At 32.2% G+C, this 18,962-nt stretch overlaps 3 protein-coding genes across 3 annotated transcripts; 2 read left to right on the top strand and 1 right to left on the bottom strand.

Annotated features, from left to right (window-relative positions):
• Positions 1-523: 523 nt before the first annotated feature.
• Positions 524-2,988, top strand: LOC114390823 (probable aquaporin TIP-type alpha). Its single transcript, XM_028351713.1, has 3 exons — positions 524-863; positions 1,192-1,442; positions 2,325-2,988. Exons 1-3 carry the CDS (start codon positions 731-733, stop codon positions 2,706-2,708), a joined length of 768 nt encoding a protein of 255 aa, XP_028207514.1. The 5' UTR covers positions 524-730; the 3' UTR covers positions 2,709-2,988.
• Positions 2,989-3,117: 129 nt separating this feature from the next.
• LOC114390822 lies at positions 3,118-8,451 on the bottom strand. The gene is made up of 6 exons (XM_028351712.1): positions 7,679-8,451; positions 6,645-6,764; positions 6,472-6,525; positions 5,079-5,242; positions 3,918-4,100; positions 3,118-3,450 (listed from the first exon to the last, which is right to left on the bottom strand). The coding sequence occupies exons 1-6, from the start codon at positions 8,087-8,089 to the stop codon at positions 3,225-3,227; spliced, it is 1,158 nt and encodes a 385-aa protein (XP_028207513.1). The 5' UTR covers positions 8,090-8,451; the 3' UTR covers positions 3,118-3,224.
• A 4,241-nt stretch (positions 8,452-12,692) lies between these two features.
• On the top strand, positions 12,693-18,894 carry LOC114390958 (alpha-galactosidase-like). Its single transcript, XM_028351907.1, has 15 exons — positions 12,693-13,195; positions 15,276-15,334; positions 15,441-15,497; positions 15,569-15,603; positions 15,872-15,975; positions 16,062-16,137; positions 16,226-16,284; positions 16,352-16,417; positions 16,596-16,679; positions 17,118-17,182; positions 17,374-17,456; positions 17,575-17,665; positions 17,746-17,795; positions 18,234-18,374; positions 18,479-18,894. Exons 1-15 carry the CDS (start codon positions 12,975-12,977, stop codon positions 18,563-18,565), a joined length of 1,278 nt encoding a protein of 425 aa, XP_028207708.1. The 5' UTR covers positions 12,693-12,974; the 3' UTR covers positions 18,566-18,894.
• The last annotated feature ends 68 nt before the right edge of the window (positions 18,895-18,962 follow it).

Raw genomic sequence — 18,962 nt, 5'->3', positions numbered from 1 at the left:
CCTCTGCTTTCGACAGGTTGAGTATGATGCAATGCAACATAGTGAAAGATGAAGGAAAATATACGACATATAGTTTTTGAGAAAGTATATAATTAATAAGTAAAATTTATTAAATTCTACATGTTTTGATACAGTTATAAACATATTTAATGTTTAGATTTTAGTAATACAAAAATAAAATATAGTTGTTTTTGCATTATGTAACATTAATAAAAGTAACTCAAACTTCAATACACGAGTCAGACAAAGCCTCTTAAACCGCAACCGCAAGGCATAGCTGGTAGCTACACTTGGTTTTTGTCCTGTTAAGAAAATCAGGATCAACATAACACTGCATTCAAACACAGGTGATTGTTGATGTAGATGTGTGTAGGAAATCAAGAATGACTCAAATTGTAATAAGCAGCCAACACATACCAACACCACCACGTGTAAACCATGTAGCATTTCACACACCTAGGTGTCTCAACTAAGTTCAACACCTAGTTTCCCCATATAAGCACAATCACTCCACTTTTCAACCATGCAAAAAGTGTCCTCATTTTAGCCTCTCTTAATTCATAATTCCTCACCTTCAAATCTCCATTCTGCTTCATTTTCTGCAAAGAACAAACCCCTTTCTGAAGAAAGAATATAGTCTTCAGCTGGACAAGGATCATTTATTTTGAAAGACAAGTTTGTGTGACAATCTTATAGTTCTAAGAAGGGTGCAAGTGAGAGCTTTGCTGTGATGGCAACCCGTAGATATTCTTTTGGAAGGGCTGATGAGGCCACTCATCCAGACTCCATGAGGGCCACTTTGGCTGAATTTGCATCCACTTTCATCTTTGTCTTTGCTGGAGAAGGCTCTAGCCTTGCTTTGGGTTTGTACATATATTCACAATCTTGGTTCATACTTCACATAAAAAGTGCTTTGAAATTTTTTATTGTGTTTCTGAGGTCATTCTCATACATTATTAGTGCATGTGCAAATTATTATGAACCTACATCTGATAGTGTCTTTAATTCCTACTAATAAAAAAATACATTACTAGACATTATTTTAATCTTCCATATAAAAAAACTTGTTCAGCTTAGTTAAAGGTGATATTTAATCTTGGATTATATAATGCATACATGTTCTGAATAGGTATTAGTTTTTTGGTGTGTGGATGTGAGGGTGATTATTTGTGTGGTTTCTCTTTGTTGCAGTTAAGATTTACCAGGATTCAGCTTTCTCAGCTGGTGAATTGTTGGCAGTTGCACTTGCACATGCATTTGCTCTATTTGCTGCTGTTTCTTCTAGCATGCATGTATCAGGTGGCCATGTCAACCCAGCTGTGACATTTGGTGCTCTCATTGGAGGCAGGATTTCTGTGCTCCGTGCCGTATACTACTGGATTGCTCAAATTCTAGGTGCTATAGTGGCTGCCCTCGTGCTCAGACTTGTCACTAATAACATGGTAAACTATGTATTCCACTTCTTCAAAAACAGTATACAAAAAATAAAAAATAAAAACTTTGATACATTAAGGAATAAGGATGATGAAACAAAGAGTTAATTATATATGTGACATGTAAATTTAATAGGACTAAGATACTCTTTGGCTCCTTGATTCAGTCTCACTTTGGTCTCCTAATTTTTAGAGAGAAAAAAAAATCACTTACTCAAAGGATTTCTGTTAAACCAAGTTAGTTGTTCGTCAGTTTACCATACTAACTTGATTATATGATTTATTAATTGCATAACATTACAATCTTTTTATTTTTAATGGAGACATGATAAAAAAAAAAGGGTTTTACTAACCACCATATGCGGTGCATTTAAAAACCATATCATTAGATACCTGTTACTCTATTGACAAAATAATATCTCTTGAATTTTATTTTTTTTTACCATCACAAAAAGAAAAGATTTTCTTGCCAATGAATAACATATCAGAGGAATTTTACATACTTAAATCATAAATATTGATAAAGGCATTTTTACATAAAAAAGAATCTTTGCTTACAATAAAAGTAGGAGTAATATTGATTATTCAAGAATTAAAGTCCTATTTTTATGCATTCTAAAAAACAAGACATTTTTTTAAAGATTTTGTTGTGAACGAATTGAGGAACTGTCGATACGTAATAATTATCACAATTATTGATACATGTCTTCACATAAAAAGGAATCTTTGCTTAATAGAATTGAAGTCGCATTTTTATGCATTCTAATAAAAAAATTATCATTTTACTTAACCAGTGTTCTTCCATCCTTCCAAGGACACTTTTTTCCATTTGAAGAAAAAAATGAAATTTCAATGAAAACTGATTGTGTTGTTTTGGGTCGCTTGTTGTAGAGACCATCAGGGTTCCACGTGGGGCAAGGTGTTGGAGTAGGACACATGCTTATACTTGAGATAATCATGACATTTGGGCTAATGTACACTGTGTATGGTACTGCAATTGATCCCAAAAGGGGTTCTGTTAGCAACATTGCACCTTTGGCAATTGGACTCATTGTTGGGGCAAACATCCTTGTTGGTGGGCCATTTGATGGAGCCTGCATGAACCCTGCTCTAGCTTTTGGGCCTTCCTTAGTGGGCTGGAGATGGCACCAACACTGGATCTTCTGGGTGGGTCCACTGATTGGGGCTGCACTGGCAGCACTGGTGTATGAATATGTTGTGATCCCAACTGAGCCCCCTCATCAACACCAACCTTTGGCTCCTGAAGATTACTAGGTTCTTATACTAGTTGCATTTGTGTATCAAAAAATGAGTGTTATGAGTTGCTTTGGAATATCTAAATATATGCTATGCTTGTGTTTTCTTTTGTTTTTGCAACCACCCTTCTGTTTGAGTGGCCACTATGCTCCTGCATGTGTATTTTTATTTTCTTGTTTTGGGGTCACAACTGCCGAAACCTAGTTGAGTGTGTAGTTTTTGTATTTTGTCTTCTACACATTGAATAAAATGTGTGAAACCCTATTTTGTATAGGGATGCCGCATCAGGTTCAAGTCACTTGCATGTAAACACCAATATGCTAAAAGTAACCAATGGAATATTTAAGGGGGAAAACCTAATAAAAGGATGCAAAAGATCAACCATTCAAGATTTTAGATTTTTGCTTGTGTTTGTGCAACTTTCACCTTGCAAAATGACTCATGTTATTTATTGATTTAATGTAAAAAAGACAACACAATATAGGAATGTCTTATCAACAAATAAAACCAGCTCAATAAAGTCAATAGTGAATACTATACATCCACAGTTTCTGTTTGCTTATAAAATCTGGCTACCCAAGGAGCAAGTTTAGTATTATGGGGTGTCCTGGGGTTGGCAGAGTAATAATCAGACCAATAGCAAGGGTTGAGTCTATCAGCAAATTTGTTGTCAGCATAAAGGCAAAACGGTAGCCAATTTTCACCTCCATTCATTCTTCTCTTCCTTTCCCTTGGGTAAGCTAAGGGTGCCTGTACATACCTGCAATTGTGCCAATAACATTTAGCAATAGAGCAAGTGGTGGATCATTAATGAAGAAAAATGAAAATTTTTATTAATTCTTATAGCTCTTCAAAAAATAATAGACTAAAACACACTTTTGTCCTTCGTCTTATTTCAGTTTGATTGATCCTGTAATTTAAGAAGTTTCATTTTTATTAGATCAAATTCATCTTTCCGATAGTTTTTTATTTTATTTTTTTACCAATAGTATTAATTTTAGATGACATGTAAATGCTCATTTAGTGTGATGTCTCTTATAATTTTGACTAAGTTGATAAATTGATGGAAGAACTAATTTGATTTAATAGAAATATAAAATATATATTTTGAGATCAAAATGAAACTTTTTAAGTTTAAGAGACTAAACTTAAATCACAAAATAAGATAAGAGACCAGTTTGTTTTAACCAAAATAATAGTATGATACTATTAATAATAGAAGAATACCTGATACCATCAACAACAGCATCCCAACAGAAGTGAGTATGACCAAACACATGACAAGACGACGCATCCTTCCTTCCCTCAGCACCATGAATAGACCTTATTCGATCTTCAAGAGAGTCTGAACCAATTATTTTTGGAAGCTTGGGATAGAACAACATCCTCTTCTCTGGACAAAGTTCCTGCCTGTGAAATGTGCAGCCATAACCACAACAAATCAATATATTCATCTTTTGGAGTAACACAACCAAATATGTGCACTGTACTTTTTACAGCAAAACTTGCAATCCAATAAGTTAGAACAAGCAACAGTGGCTAAGCATGCAATTAGTTCAATGAAGTTGGAACTGACAATATAGATACATCTTTTGCTAATCTTCTTTTTCCTTTCTCTTTGAAGACTACTGGAGGTACTACTTGAAGAGAGTAGGTCGCATGGTTTTTAGTCCCATGAATAAGAGTAATGAAAGATTAGGAATTTTGGGGGAAATTATTAAAAGAGATCACATAGTAAATAATATCTCTAAAAATATCAAATTCTACGGGATCATGTAATCTATGTAAATTGTTGTTGTTACCTGCATCTTTTTATAGGTCGATAACTAGGTAAAAAGTGTCAAACTAAATATATTCAATACACAATTGATAGGTTACATAACTTCATCATTTTGGTGTTTAGGAGTGAGCTCTCCTTTACATAATGCAGTGCCAAAGGATAAGAGAGCAGATGGCTACGCTCTAGCAAAAATCAAATAGCTACATAATTAATTGCTACAAAAATTTCAAGTTAATCATCTAAAATATTCTGCACAACAAGCATTATCATGTAATCAGAACATGTGTTTTAAATCTATGAACAATTAATCAGTTTCTCCAGCAAACCTAAGTCCTGTAATGAAAAAACTAAAAAAGGGGGCATTAATTAATTGAAGTTTTTCAGGTTGACAATTAAACACTGCACTGTAATTAATTCCTACATAAGTTTAGGCCTTAGGGAAGAACAATAAAGGTATAAAGGACTACTGCATCATTTCTCATAGCATGATTAGATAGATAGTTAGACCATGCCGATTCAAACAGCACACAATACATGCATACAAGCAATAATAATTTGATAATTTAACCAGAGCAACAAAGATACAATTTAAATGTCAGATTAACCACCTGGGAACAAAGTGTGAAAAGGTAATGATGTGATCACATGCCATCTGAATCTCCTTTATCACATCTATTTGTTTATCATTCATGGCATCAAAATATAAAGCCAGTGACATATCTCCATTTGAAAGTCCCTTGGGCCACTTACACGCATAGAAATCTTTACATGCCTAAGAAAAAAAGAAGGTACAGATTTACATCAATATCAATCTAATTGAACACTACATGAAAAGTTAGAATAAACCCAGAGCAATAAACATATATAAATACTAAAATTCTATTAAAGAATAATGTTACTACCATGATCTGTGCAATAAACATATATAAATACTAAAATTCTATTAAAGAATAATGTTACTACCATGATCTGTGCACATAATAACCTTGATCAAAAGCAGGAACAAGCAATTGTAAAAATTAATTTTACTAATTATATAAGTGGAGAAATTAGTCATATATTAAAGTGACAATTTTAACTTACTGTTAGTTTCATTCGTTTCATAAATGCCAAATTGAAGGGCATCCCCAACACCAAAAAACTCAAGACATTATCTCTTCTTTTTAATTCAACTAACTACTTCCCCACTGTGGAAGACAAGCTCTCAAAAATAAGTAGTTGAATTGTCAACGAAGCACAGACCCATTTTACATATTCTGAAATTTAACTCTTATTTTTAAAGAAGAATGACGGCAGCAAGAATCATACTGCTGCCCACTTAATCATAGAAGCTTTGATAGCATCTGAACAGTGAATTGATTTAGGCAGGCTTTCCACATACACTATCAAAAGCTGTGCTACTCTGCTTCTTATCTTATGTACCACCAAAATTTTGTCTTTACCACGGTCTACATCATATTTGAATTTTTTTCTGGTTATCCTTGGTTCCTTGCTACTTCTCTTGGCATTTGCCAAAAAAAATATAGATAATGCCAACCCCAAGAGAGACTCAGTATATAGTTTTATCAGGACTTGATTATAAAATTCTAGCCTCTACCAACTAGCTAGCCTCCTTAACCTTATGCCCTTAACATGACCATCCCTCCCTAGAGCAGTACAGATAAAAACTCACAACAAAGAACCAACCACATTAAAGAAGATTATAGGATGTGGACCAAACAATTTTGTATCAAACTTAAGATTTTAGAACACTGGTAACTAGTTTGGCATAGTGATACATTGTAATTACCAAACCACCATAAGCATGGTATTTCACACAACATCGGGCAACGTAATATCATCACTGTCAAAATTAAACATGTTTATTATACAACACAGCAATTAGCTCAAAGTTCATAGGCAGACAGTCCTTATTCAAGCACCATAGGAAATCAAGTGCAGGATCAGACCATCAATCAACTTTTTTTAAATGGCTTACTAGGAGTTAAAGAGAATAGTCACCATCTCCAAAGACGGGATGCGAAAGCCTGTTATGTCCTTCTCTTTGTCAAAGCTCTGTCAAAGAAGCAGGTTGAGCATTTAAATAAATTTCCCTTAAGTAACACTTTGGATCCAGACCAATACATGGTATGAAAGACTGAGGAGCTAAAAATTGTCACTTTAGAAGTAATCACCTCATGGTACCAAGAGAACAAAGGAATGATTCCTATTTCATCTATAACCGTTGGATTTGTCTCCACTCCAATTCTCTCACACGCATCAAGCAATTTATTCAGCTTTTCAAGAGAATCAACCTGGAGAAAAATCAGTAAAACCTTTTTCAGGATAAAAGTATTGCAATATAGAAAGGACTCAACAAGAAGTAGAAACATCAATAACTTCTATCCTTCTAGGTGATAGCGCAGCATCAAAATTAGTGGAAATAGGGTAGCAGTAAGTCTCATTTCCAATATTGTGCTTAAAAAGACATATGCATCAAGTCATCTGTAATTTCAAGTTAAAAAAATGGCACATCAGGATGCAGTGTAAAATATGTGAAAATACACCTGAAATAAAGTTCACAGAATTAACAGTATAACTTCCCAAAATAGAGCAACAAACCCTTTATTTTTTATTTATTTTGGTGGGGGAAGCTCATATGGAAACCATGATCTACTGACACAGTGCAGATAAACAAAGTTACTAGTCTATAACTCAGGTTCAGTTCTGGAGACCACAGGGATGTTCTGGTTTACTGATTAATCAAGGGGACAACAGCTCATTTTTCAGACAAAAGCATGGCCAAAGCCAAATTTAACAAACAAGCTAGAATGCATAATGCATAAACTTTAACGAAGTCAAGCTAAAAGCATCTATTTTCAAATAATGGTGGCATAGGTAATTTAGTTGGCAAACATGTTCCAATGGAATTGAGCCACAGTTTTCTCCTGATGCAAGCCACATGCCTCCATTGTGTCTCGAACTATAAACACACTCATGAACCATGATATAAAGGGTTCCACATTCAAATTAAGAATTAACCATGCCACAGATAACATCCAGAACCAATCATCCTTGCCTAGCAACAACAACAACAACCAATCATCCTAAAAGTCTTAGTCAGGTAGAGGCACAGAATAGTATTCATTTCTGACAAATAGCCATGTCAATCAAACATTCCACACAGTGCACAAACTTGAATCTCACAATCAAAGCACAAAGACCTTACATAATTTTGCCCCTCGCGACGGCACCAAAGGTCATGGTTTCCAGGAACATAGAAGACATGCTCAAACCTCTCTTTCAAAAGAGACATTGTCACAACAAACATGGAACATGTCTCAGCCACATCACCTGCCACAAGAAGCACATCATTCTTGTGCTTCACATTAGACAAGCACTCCACCCACTTCAAATTCTCAGCATAGTCAGTGTGCAAGTCAGACACCACAAACACACTCACCCCTTCAGTGTTACTGTTCCCCAAAACTGAAGACACTATCTGAGGCCTTCTTCCAAGGCCACCCCTTTTCATGTGTTTCCCATAACTGCTCCTAACTGTCACTTGCTTAGAGAAATATGTAGTGTGGTGAGGATTATGAGAGAGGGTGAGACATGAAGGGTTAAACCTCACCACCATGAGCACAAAATGATGAGCAAAAAAAATTAAAATAAAAACAAAACACTTTAATATGACAAAGATCTTAATTCATCACACAAATGCAAACAAGATAAACAAATGGCAAAAGGATAGCTGATAATTAGCTCAGAACAGGAAAACCAAGCTCAAATTTGGACCATGAAGAATTACATAGGAAACATCGAAAAAGTACCCAAAATCAACAGATCATAAGAGTCACACAGAGAGAAATATACATATATACAAAAGGGAGAAAAATACGATGAATTGATGATGGGCCTCGTCACACGTCACAGATGTGATTTATGTTTAGGATATTGGGTTACTTTCATTGGACTAGAATCTAGATTAGATGTTCGTACCTTCTCTCGAAAATAGATTTTTTTAAAGATACCATTTTTTTTATTTTGTGTAAAGTTGTACAGATTAAGATTAAGTGTTATTAATTGAATAAAAAAAAGTGTTATTAATTATTCATTTATTAATTTAACCAGTTAATTAATCAAGATTCTTTGAAAAAAAAACTCTTTTTAATTTATTTTATGATTCACCTTCTTATAGTCTCCATCTTCCCATAAAAAAATAATATTTTATTATTTATTCTCACTTTTTTTTTAAGCCTGGGAATCTTTCTTGTTCAAAACTCTCATGCAACAAAAATTGAAAGATTCTTTTTTTTTATTAAACAATTTAGGGAAGTTCTCAAAATTTCTGTCTCTAAATGGAAATTTACAAAAGACTTATATTGGAAAAAAATGAATAAAAGAAATAAAATTCTTATCTTGTTTGGCATTTGATTTTTCTCCATGAACCTGGAACAATACATATCATGTCACAATAAAATAAGGAGATTAACGTCTAAACACTAATAATATAAAATAATTTTATATTATCCTCTAATTATAAATTATTATTTGAATTGTTTTTAGATAATTATTTTTAAAATTAATAAATTTATCACATAATAAGTTATAATTAAGTGATTTGGTAAAAAAAAATTACATCCTTTATGCATAGTTTTTTTTAAAATAATATATATATATATATATCAAGGCAGCAAGAACTTGCCATAAAAATCAAGTTTGCACCTAATTTTTTTTCTCTTGCAATTTTTTCAGACAAACTTAAGAATTTGGGGCCGAACTAGAAGAGAAACTGTGCCTCTTCATTGTTTTTTCGGCATTACTGTTAACATCCTATATTTACTATTTAAATCCAGCCAAAGTGAAAAAGACAAAATTACCTTTTTGATATTCAGTTAGAAATACTTCTAACAGAATTATGTTTTCGTTGATTATGTGTACATCCATTGTGTTAATTTTTTTATAAATAAAAAATAATACAACAAAAACTTATTTTCATTGTATAATTTTTTTTTTTAAAAAGTACCTTGATTCAAGTTAATTACAATTTTTACGAATGAATCAAGTTAATTACAATTTTTTTTTACCTTGATTCATTCTAATTAACTAATTTTCAAAATTCAAAATTTCCTTGATTCATTGGAATAACTATGTTACTATTAAAAAGGTAATTTGATTTGTTCGTAATTAATTGATTTAATTATAATTAAAAATAATACAGTTTGATTAGACATCCTTCTTGATTGAGAGAGAGGGGAGAATGTAAGGGATTTTAAATGAGGGGAGGAAAAATACCCATTTTTTGTTTAGTTCACAAGGGAAGAGAAAAAATTTAAAAATTAATTTATTTTTGTATCCTTATGTTAAATTTTAAAATACAAATATAAATAATTTAGTCATTACACTTGAAATATTTCAAATCTCCTCTCATTTTCTTCAAATTTCTCCAATAATAGAGGGGGGAAATTGAAAGAAGAGGAATTTATCTATTGAAAATTGCTTCTTGCACCTCTAAAATTGTTTCTTGCACCTTTTTAAGTTTTCGGGAAGCTCATTCCCAAATATAAAACTAAATTTCAAACGAGTCTTCCTAGAATGTAAACTTTTACAAATTCCAAACTAAATGTAGGAAATAAAGATGGAGGTGCAGCAAGCAATTGCCTTTAACTCCTTCATTTCTCTTACCAATATATATATATAGTACATGTAAAGTTTGAGATTCAAGATCCTCTACTAGTCAGCCATTGTTAAATTCTAGATTAGATCACACTCGTAAGCATTTATCCTTTGTTGGTCCACTCCTCGGGTTCGCAAGGCATTCTTATAAATGGATGACACATAATTTGTCGTTCAGTGTTCTAGATTTATAAAATTGTCTACAGTATTCTATTTTTTAATATCATATAATATAATAATATATAACTATTTATATTTTCAAACGTTGAGATCTCTATGCAGTTTTGAAAATAAATCCAGACGACATATCCTTATCCATTTGTCCAATTTTCCAATCCCAATCCCATCACATAAATTGGTCTAGAGCAAAAACTTAACATATCATGTCATCATAAAGGCAAAAGAATGCACGTAGCCATATGGCCAAATAACGGGGGCACACATGCAATGATCATTCATGAACAGAGCAATATAATATAACAATGGGAAATCTTATTTGTATACTTTACTAATATATATATACAATAAACATGAGATGCAATAAATCTCATGATAAACGAGATATACACACAAAAGGGTACGGTGATTGTGTTTTATAAATTGTTATAGAGTTATTATATATAAAATGACACAATTCTATAACAATTATATATGTCATGTATTACTAAAAACTTTGAACTTGTGGGCTACAAAGTTTGATAAAAATGTGGGAAAAGGCATAACATAACAGAACCATGACGTCTAAGATAAGCTTTGTGCAAGTGAACACACCCTTATATATCCTACTTTTCGCAACGAGCGTTTTCATGATGATGATGAACCTAAGAAACCAAATGAGTAATAACAAGAGCACAGACACATGATGCTGCCACGTACCAAACGACAAACAACTCAGCATAACGCGTACGCACTCAATTGATAGCTTACTCACCTTATTTTACGATATATAGTAAGGCCCCAAGTATTGGCTTCCAATTTTTCAACTCAAAAAACAAAACAAAAAAATCTATATAGTTCACAAAATTCTATTAGCTTTATATAAATTTTAATTGGACACACACGTATCTGTCTCATTCTTATCACATGGCATTTTGTTATGTGTCATCATCATCAGCAATACGATTCTTATATAATAGTTTTTCTTCTTAGATTTTTTTCCGAAGTGCTATACATTAGAAAACTACTTATATAGTTATCAGTGCAAGAAAGACAAAATATACATACTAGAAGCCTCTTAACTATATCAAGAAAATAAGTTCTGGAATTTATTTTGACAATAAGTGAATATTTTGGCAATTAGTTTTAGATATATATTAAATACATTTCATAAATTAATTTTAAAACTATTAAAATTTAAAATTTTAATACTAATTTTGAAGATTAAGTTCATGAAGCATATTATGTTATACATAGTTTCTGGGTTTCACTGAAGCATGCTTCACAGGAGAATTATATTCACCTGCTGTCCCCCTGGATTCATGGTAATTAAGTGACTGCCACTGGGCATTCGAGGTTAATTTGCTGAAATACAAAATTTGTTGTGTTCGCGAAAACGTTATTTTAGTGAATTGTTTAATTTTGTTTTGGAAATTTAGTTTATAATAATAAAATTTGAGGGAACATGATTGAATTAAAGAGGCATTGGTTATAGAGAAAGGTGAGAGACATGCTTGGTTATAATCGAGCAATGATGGTGTTTTTCTGCAGGTAAAGAGTTATATAGAAGATGTACCTTAAATATCGTGGATTTCATAGGGAAAAACAGAAGGCTATCGGTTAAGAGAGTCTCCCACTGAAGGGTGTGTGTGTGCGTGGAGTTGACTTGCTTTCAAAAAGATACGTAGACTTGGGGAGATGGCTCCAACACCAATCTGAATTATATACTATTAAATCGACATATTTAACTATATGTGATTTTGATGGTCCTGTATCTCATGATAATTTTCTTGTTCACATTTGGAATTTGAAGATTTTTCCAAAAGGTTAAATGCTTTTTGTGGAGATTATCTGGAGATAAATTGTCTAGTGGTGACAACTTGAAAAAAAATGTGGTTTTTAGTGATTGTGGGTTTCAATGTCCTTTATGCAAAGCAAAAAATGAGACAGTGATTCACTCTATTTTTTGGTGCAAACAGTGGGTGAAAGTATGACAGGATTTGCTTTGGTAGTGGGCTAAAGATATTTGAAAAAACCAAATGAAAAGTATATAAGTGAGGACAAATATCAAAGAGTGGTGGACATGAGGAGCTGTATTAGAAAAAATTTAAATTCCATATTGATTAAAAATAAAATTAAGATAAAATATATAAGTGAAAGATAATTCTCGTTCTTTAGACTAATTTTTAAGGTTAAATTAAATCTAAACTCATTCTCTGAGAATTTAACAATAATCTCAAGTCAATTGGTCTGCGGTGGTTATATCAAACAATAATTATGTACAACTTAATTTTCTCTGAAAGAAAATACATGTGATAAACCGAAAAAGAATTAGACAAGCTGGTCCAATGCACCAAACCTCACTTCCACTCCATATTGCTCTATAAATTGCAAGTTACTCTTCCAAGATTGCACAATAAATTGCACGATACTCTGGCTAATTCACAAAGTTAGCTAGCTGCTACCTCTTGGCTTTTTGTCTTGCTGGTTCAATAACAGTAAGCTCTAAGCCACCGCCAAGTTCCATTCCCTTCTTTTCCTCCCTTTCTACTTTTTGGTTATTCTTCTTCACCTTGGTTATCCTGCCCTACCCAAAAGTTCAATATTTTTTTTGCAGCTTCAATACCCCCTAAATCCCAATAAAGATATAAAGATATACATATACACACGTTTATATGTTCATATAGTATATGGTACATTACATGGCACAACAATATTCATCCTCAAGTTGGAGCTGCAATTTATCCAAGATGGCAGGGCTTGCCTTGTGCCTCCTTGTGATGTTGAGCAATGCAAGTTCTTCATATGCTCGTTTGTTGTTGAATAGAACAAGAGGAGGGTTCATGGTGTCTAGAGAGGCACATAGGAGAAACCTGCTTGATAATGGACTTGGCCATACACCCCCCATGGGGTAAGCCTCTTTTTCTTCACTTTCCCACCAAACTTGCCTGTTTTCTTTCTTCTTTGTTGTGACCCCTGTCCCCCTAGCTTTTGCATATATATAACTAACATGCTCAAATAATTGAAATACTATTTAACATGAGAATGTGATATAGTCTAATATTGATGCACATGGTCTCAAATTATTTCTGGTTAATTATTGTGTGAGCAAAACTTAGAATTTCAAGGTACTTTTGCTGTTGTTCTTCAATTAGAATAAAATTCTTTACTATGCAAATTATTAAGATGAAACTATATTTCTGATTAGACAATAATATAAAAAATATTTATGAAATTATATCTAAGTTTTATCACTGCTATAATTTTTTCATCCTATACATGTGTATGCATCAATATATTAATTGAAGAGAATACTTATCTTCAATTCAAGATGACCATTTTGGGGATGATAGGGAAATTGGGAAGCAATTTAGGAGAGCTATTTGAAATGGAACAACTTCTATTCAATAAAAACAAATTATGTACAACAATAATATTATGTCTTATCCTGATCTGATTCTTCATACATATCTAATAATAATTTTATGGTGGCACAGTCAAGTCCTCCCAGTACATCCAATTTACTTAATCATGAATGGCACAAGATGATATGAGTGCTCCCACGGCATGTCCATTGTAGTGGCATTATTTGTCTTTTAATTGATTAAGCTGCAATTATGATTCTTGTCTGGGGTTTGTGGAATTTTTCGGTAGTTCCTGAGCTTTCACCGACTTGTTGTCACTTAGCAAGATGAAAAGGACATTTGGTGATTTTATTGCATCAATTGCACAAAATATTAAGGTTCAAGAAGAGTTGTTATAGTAGTATTTGATAGTTTTACCTGAGCCACTTATAGGAAATAAAAACAAACCTGGGTTGGTTCTTGTTCCATCTTTATTTATTGCATTCACCAATCAAGAATCTATATCTTAAAATCATCAATAGATATAAATAAATAAATTAGGAGTGATATGATGGTGTGGAAATAGATCTCACAAGCATTCACGTGCGAGTTCCTCCAAGTATTATTTCATAATGTTACTTCTAATCCACTATCTTTTCTACTGACTGTAGTGGCAAACCCATGTGTTAATTAATGGTCCGTGATTGAGCTTTCAACTCATAATTGAGTTTATAATTGAGCCTCCAATCACTTCTTATGGTTAGGGTAGGTCAATAAAAAGTTAATGATTTTCTTCTTATTATTGAAGGACTTTTTCAATTAAATTAACGATCTTATCTTCAACTTTTAATTAGGCAGAATTTTTGTCACAATTTTACATTGTTTATTTGATAAATTAGTAAAAAAATAAAGTTATAGCCGTAATGCACAAGTAATGTGATAATTTGAATAGTCACGTATTTTTCTATCCATTTTTCATTTATCTTGTCAATGTTACATGATTTGTTTTTTAATTTCATATCTAGAAATGTGAAACATCTGCAATAGCGGGATAAATTATTTATTTATGAATTTTTCTTACATATAACTATTAATACATATTTTTTATTCTTAAATTATCGTTCAATATATATAATTGTTTTCATTTTTTCATGAAGCTTTAAAATTAAATGTAATTGTTATTTCTACTTTCAACTGCTTTTTCTTTTTCTTTTTCTTTTTTATTTTAAAAAACACAGATAGAGGCACAAACTCTTTCCACTAGTATAGATAAAAGCAAAGCTTGTATTTGCCCTTGAACGGTTGTGCTGAGTGTGCTTACATTTGACTCATCAAATTATTTAGCTTTCAAATAATTAGTGTTTAATGTAAAAAGTTTTGAAATTAATATATAGAAATATGTTTGAGTTTTAACTTGTGACGGAAGCTCAAGTCCTACACCCATAAAAGTTTGACTTTGGAAGCCCATACTATTCAGGATTGAATTGATGTTTTGACTTGGAAGGCTATTTTTGTAACCATAAAAATAACATACATAGAATGATGTTTATTTCTTTTTTGAAAAAAACAATGATTTCATTAGTGATGAATTTCTTACAAGCATATGAAAGTAGATGCATAGTGACCAATTACTGATGATAAACTCAGATGGAATAGCTGGAACCATTTTGCCTGCAATATTAAAGAAGACTTGATTCGAGAAACAGGTAACTTAACTATTACTAAATGAATTTGGAATTTACTAAAAATTTATTTAGATTGCTAAACATATGCTTGTTATTATATGTTGTGTTATATCTCTTCATTATGCAGCCGATGCTATGGTGTCAACTGGCCTTGCTGCTCTAGGATACCAATATATTAACATAGGTAGGACATTATTATCATTATCATTATTATTCATTGGAATGATTATTTATTATTTTTCTATAAATTTTTAGATGATTGTTGGGGAGAGCTCAACCGAGACTCAAAGGTAATAATATTATTTTATATTAATAATTTCAATTAAAAAATGCATTATCTAATATGGTTAATTTGCCTAATTAATATTTTGCCCATGAAAATTGTAAGATTTCAATTTGAATATAGGTGGATTTTAGCATGACTCACTATAGTTAGTTTATAGTGGTTAGTGAATTTAACATATTTGCTCCTTAGTATATCACTATAGAATTGCATATCACAATATAATATCCACTTTCTGTGATATATTTAGTTTGGCTAATGTAAAACTGTGGCAGGGCAATTTGGTTCCCAAAGCCTCAACGTTTCCTTCAGGAATGAAGGCTCTAGCTGATTATATTCATAAAAAAGGTTTGAAGTTGGGAATCTATTCTGATGCAGGGTATATTACATATTAAACTAAAACTTTGATTTTTATATATTTATGATTATTCAACCTTTTTTTTAACTGTGACAATTTCTCTGCAGAAATCAAACATGCAGTAAAACTATGCCTGGATCACTAGGACATGAAAAACAAGATGCAAAAACATTTGCTTCCTGGGTAACATACGTTCATTTCAAAGTCATCTTGCATTTATAAACTCTATCCTATGTATTTTAATTAAGATCTACTTCCAATGTTACTTTAGGGGATTGACTACTTGAAGTATGATAACTGTGAGAATAACAATATAAGCCCCAAAGAAAGGTATTAGTGACCTTCGAATGCACACAAACAAATCACATGCTTCTAATTGATACATTTTGTTACACAGGTACCCTCCAATGAGTGAAGCTTTGGCAAACACTGGAAGACCAATTTTCTTCTCTTTGTGTGAATGGTGAGCCAAATTGGTGATCATGTTTCACATACATTATGCTGATAAACTTCACTATTTCTTTGAGGAAATTATATAGCTAGAAGAAAGTATAATTAATTAGCATTTCATCTACTCTACTATTCCTCTAAGCCAGAAAAATAACTTCATTTTAAACTATTAATTGCTTTCTCAAACACAGGGGATCAGAAGATCCAGCAACTTGGGCCAAAAGTGTGGGAAATAGTTGGAGAACAACAGGAGACATTGAAGATAAGTGGGAAAGGTAAGCATGCGTGTTATGATATAAATTTATTTATCTTCAATGTCAATAAAAAGTGAATTCAATTTGAGGAATTTCAATATCTTGTTTGCATCACATTCATGCTTTATTGAACACTTGAGAAAGACATTCGAGAGGCTTATTTTGATCCAACGTGATAATTAAGTTGAGTTTATTTTCTATGGATTCTCGGTGCAACAAAATTTGACACTGGCAAGATATTGTTGATATGACATTTAAGTTACTTATCTTAAAAATTAACAAACTTATTATACATCACAGTTTATGATTAGATAACAGTGTAAAATTTAATATTGTCTGTGCACGTAATATTTATTCTTAAGTTAATGCAGAGTATCACTTAAGGAAATCATTTCCGAGCATCATTTTGTTTCATTTATTCATTTTCAACATGGGGAACTTATAATATTCCCTCCACAGTATGATATCTCGTGCAGATCTAAATGACAAATGGGCTTCTTGTGCTGGACCTGGAGGATGGAATGGTAATCATCCTCACCACTCACTAGTTTTGGACAGTTATCAATCTCAGATTGCTTAGTACTTAAATACATACTAGTTATTTTACTAAAATAAGTAAATAAATAAGAATTATGTCCACGACTCCATATATAGTTCCTATTTACTATATCATATTAAAGAAACTAAAGTTCACATTCTCATTTTTGGTGTACAGATCCTGACATGCTAGAAGTTGGAAATGGAGGCATGACAACAGAAGAATATCGCGCTCATTTCAGCATATGGGCATTAGCTAAGGTAACTTGTAACAAAAAATTTAACACATGTTGCTTAGACATTTCCATATAAAGAATTGCTTGAGGAAAAATATATTTTGCATACTAAGTACATTTTTTTTGTATATACATATATATAGGCTCCTTTATTGATTGGTTGTGACATTAGAGCATTGGATGCCACCACAAAAGAATTGCTAAGCAACAACGAAGTTATTGCAGTAAACCAAGGCATGAACAACTGAATCAACCTTCTTATCTTTTCTTAAACAGAGAATGCTTTTAAAACTAATAACCCTATGGTATTGCAGACAAGCTTGGAGTTCAAGGAAAGAAGGTGAAAAGTAATAATGATTTGGAGGTAACTTTCTTTCCCTTTCCGTGGGTGAGTGCGCCTGCACGAGCACATGTTTTGTGTATGTGTGTGTTTCTTTTCCAGTAAAACTAGGGACAAGGTTGTCACCTTCTTACATTACAGTGCTACTCTATGTTTTCATATAACTACAAACCTTTGATGCTGGCACCAGTCTAGTTTTCAAGTGCTGTTGCCTTATCATATAAAAAGGAAGTAGACACTAACAAATTTGTACTCAAAGACCAAACCACTTGTGTCTTTAATGAATTAGTGACCAAATTTAGTGACTAAAATTGTTTTTCCCTTGCTAATTCTAGGGTCACAAAAAAATTTAGTGATGATCTTTTTAAAAGTTTTCATATAAATTATTCTGTTACTAATTTTAATATTGCTTGTATGTTAAATTACTCAATAGAACTTTTTAAAAGTAAGCAATTGTTGCAGGTTTGGGCAGGTCCTCTCAGTAATAACAAGGTAGCAGTGATCTTATGGAATAGAAGTTCATCCAAAGCAAAAGTTACTGCATCCTGGTCTGACATAGGCCTGAAACCAGGAACTTCAGTTAAAGCAAGAGATTTATGGGCGGTGAGATACATAGTTTGACTTATTTTGTTCTTTTTCTTTAAAATGCAAAGCATCTAAAAATGCTTATGAGGTATTGTTTTGACAATTTGTTTTGAATTTTGCAGCATTCAACACAATCATCTGTTTCGGGAGAAATATCTTCTGAATTAGATTCACATGCTTGTAAGATGTATGTCCTAAGTCCTAACTAAGTTGTCAATTTCTTGAGGCAGAAAAGGAGGTAAAAACAGAAGTCAGGAGAAAGAAATGCGTTGGCAATAATTGGATATTACATAGAATGAAAAAGAAATCAATAGGAAATTTACTTATCAATAGGAAATATAGAAAGATATGTATAAGTTGCATTTCTTCCAAGGTTTCCATTTTAAGTTATGCATTGTCATTGAGATCCACTTGATTTCAATTAAATAATATGCATTTGATATTCTGTTAATTTGATATCAAGCATGGACTGAAAGGAAGTACATAGAATATTTTCTACATATTGATATATGGTTGATATTTTTATCTATTCCTGCTAGTGATTCTAATGTTGTAGTGTGCATATTTGGCATTGTGCATGAGAAAATATGGATAATTTTATCTTTG

This window comes from Glycine soja, chromosome 16 (assembly GCF_004193775.1).
Source record: "Glycine soja cultivar W05 chromosome 16, ASM419377v2, whole genome shotgun sequence".
Taxonomy (NCBI): Eukaryota; Viridiplantae; Streptophyta; class Magnoliopsida; order Fabales; family Fabaceae; genus Glycine; species Glycine soja.
The sequence above is the reverse complement of the archived record's forward strand: the minus strand, read 5'-3'. Positions and strand labels throughout refer to the sequence as shown.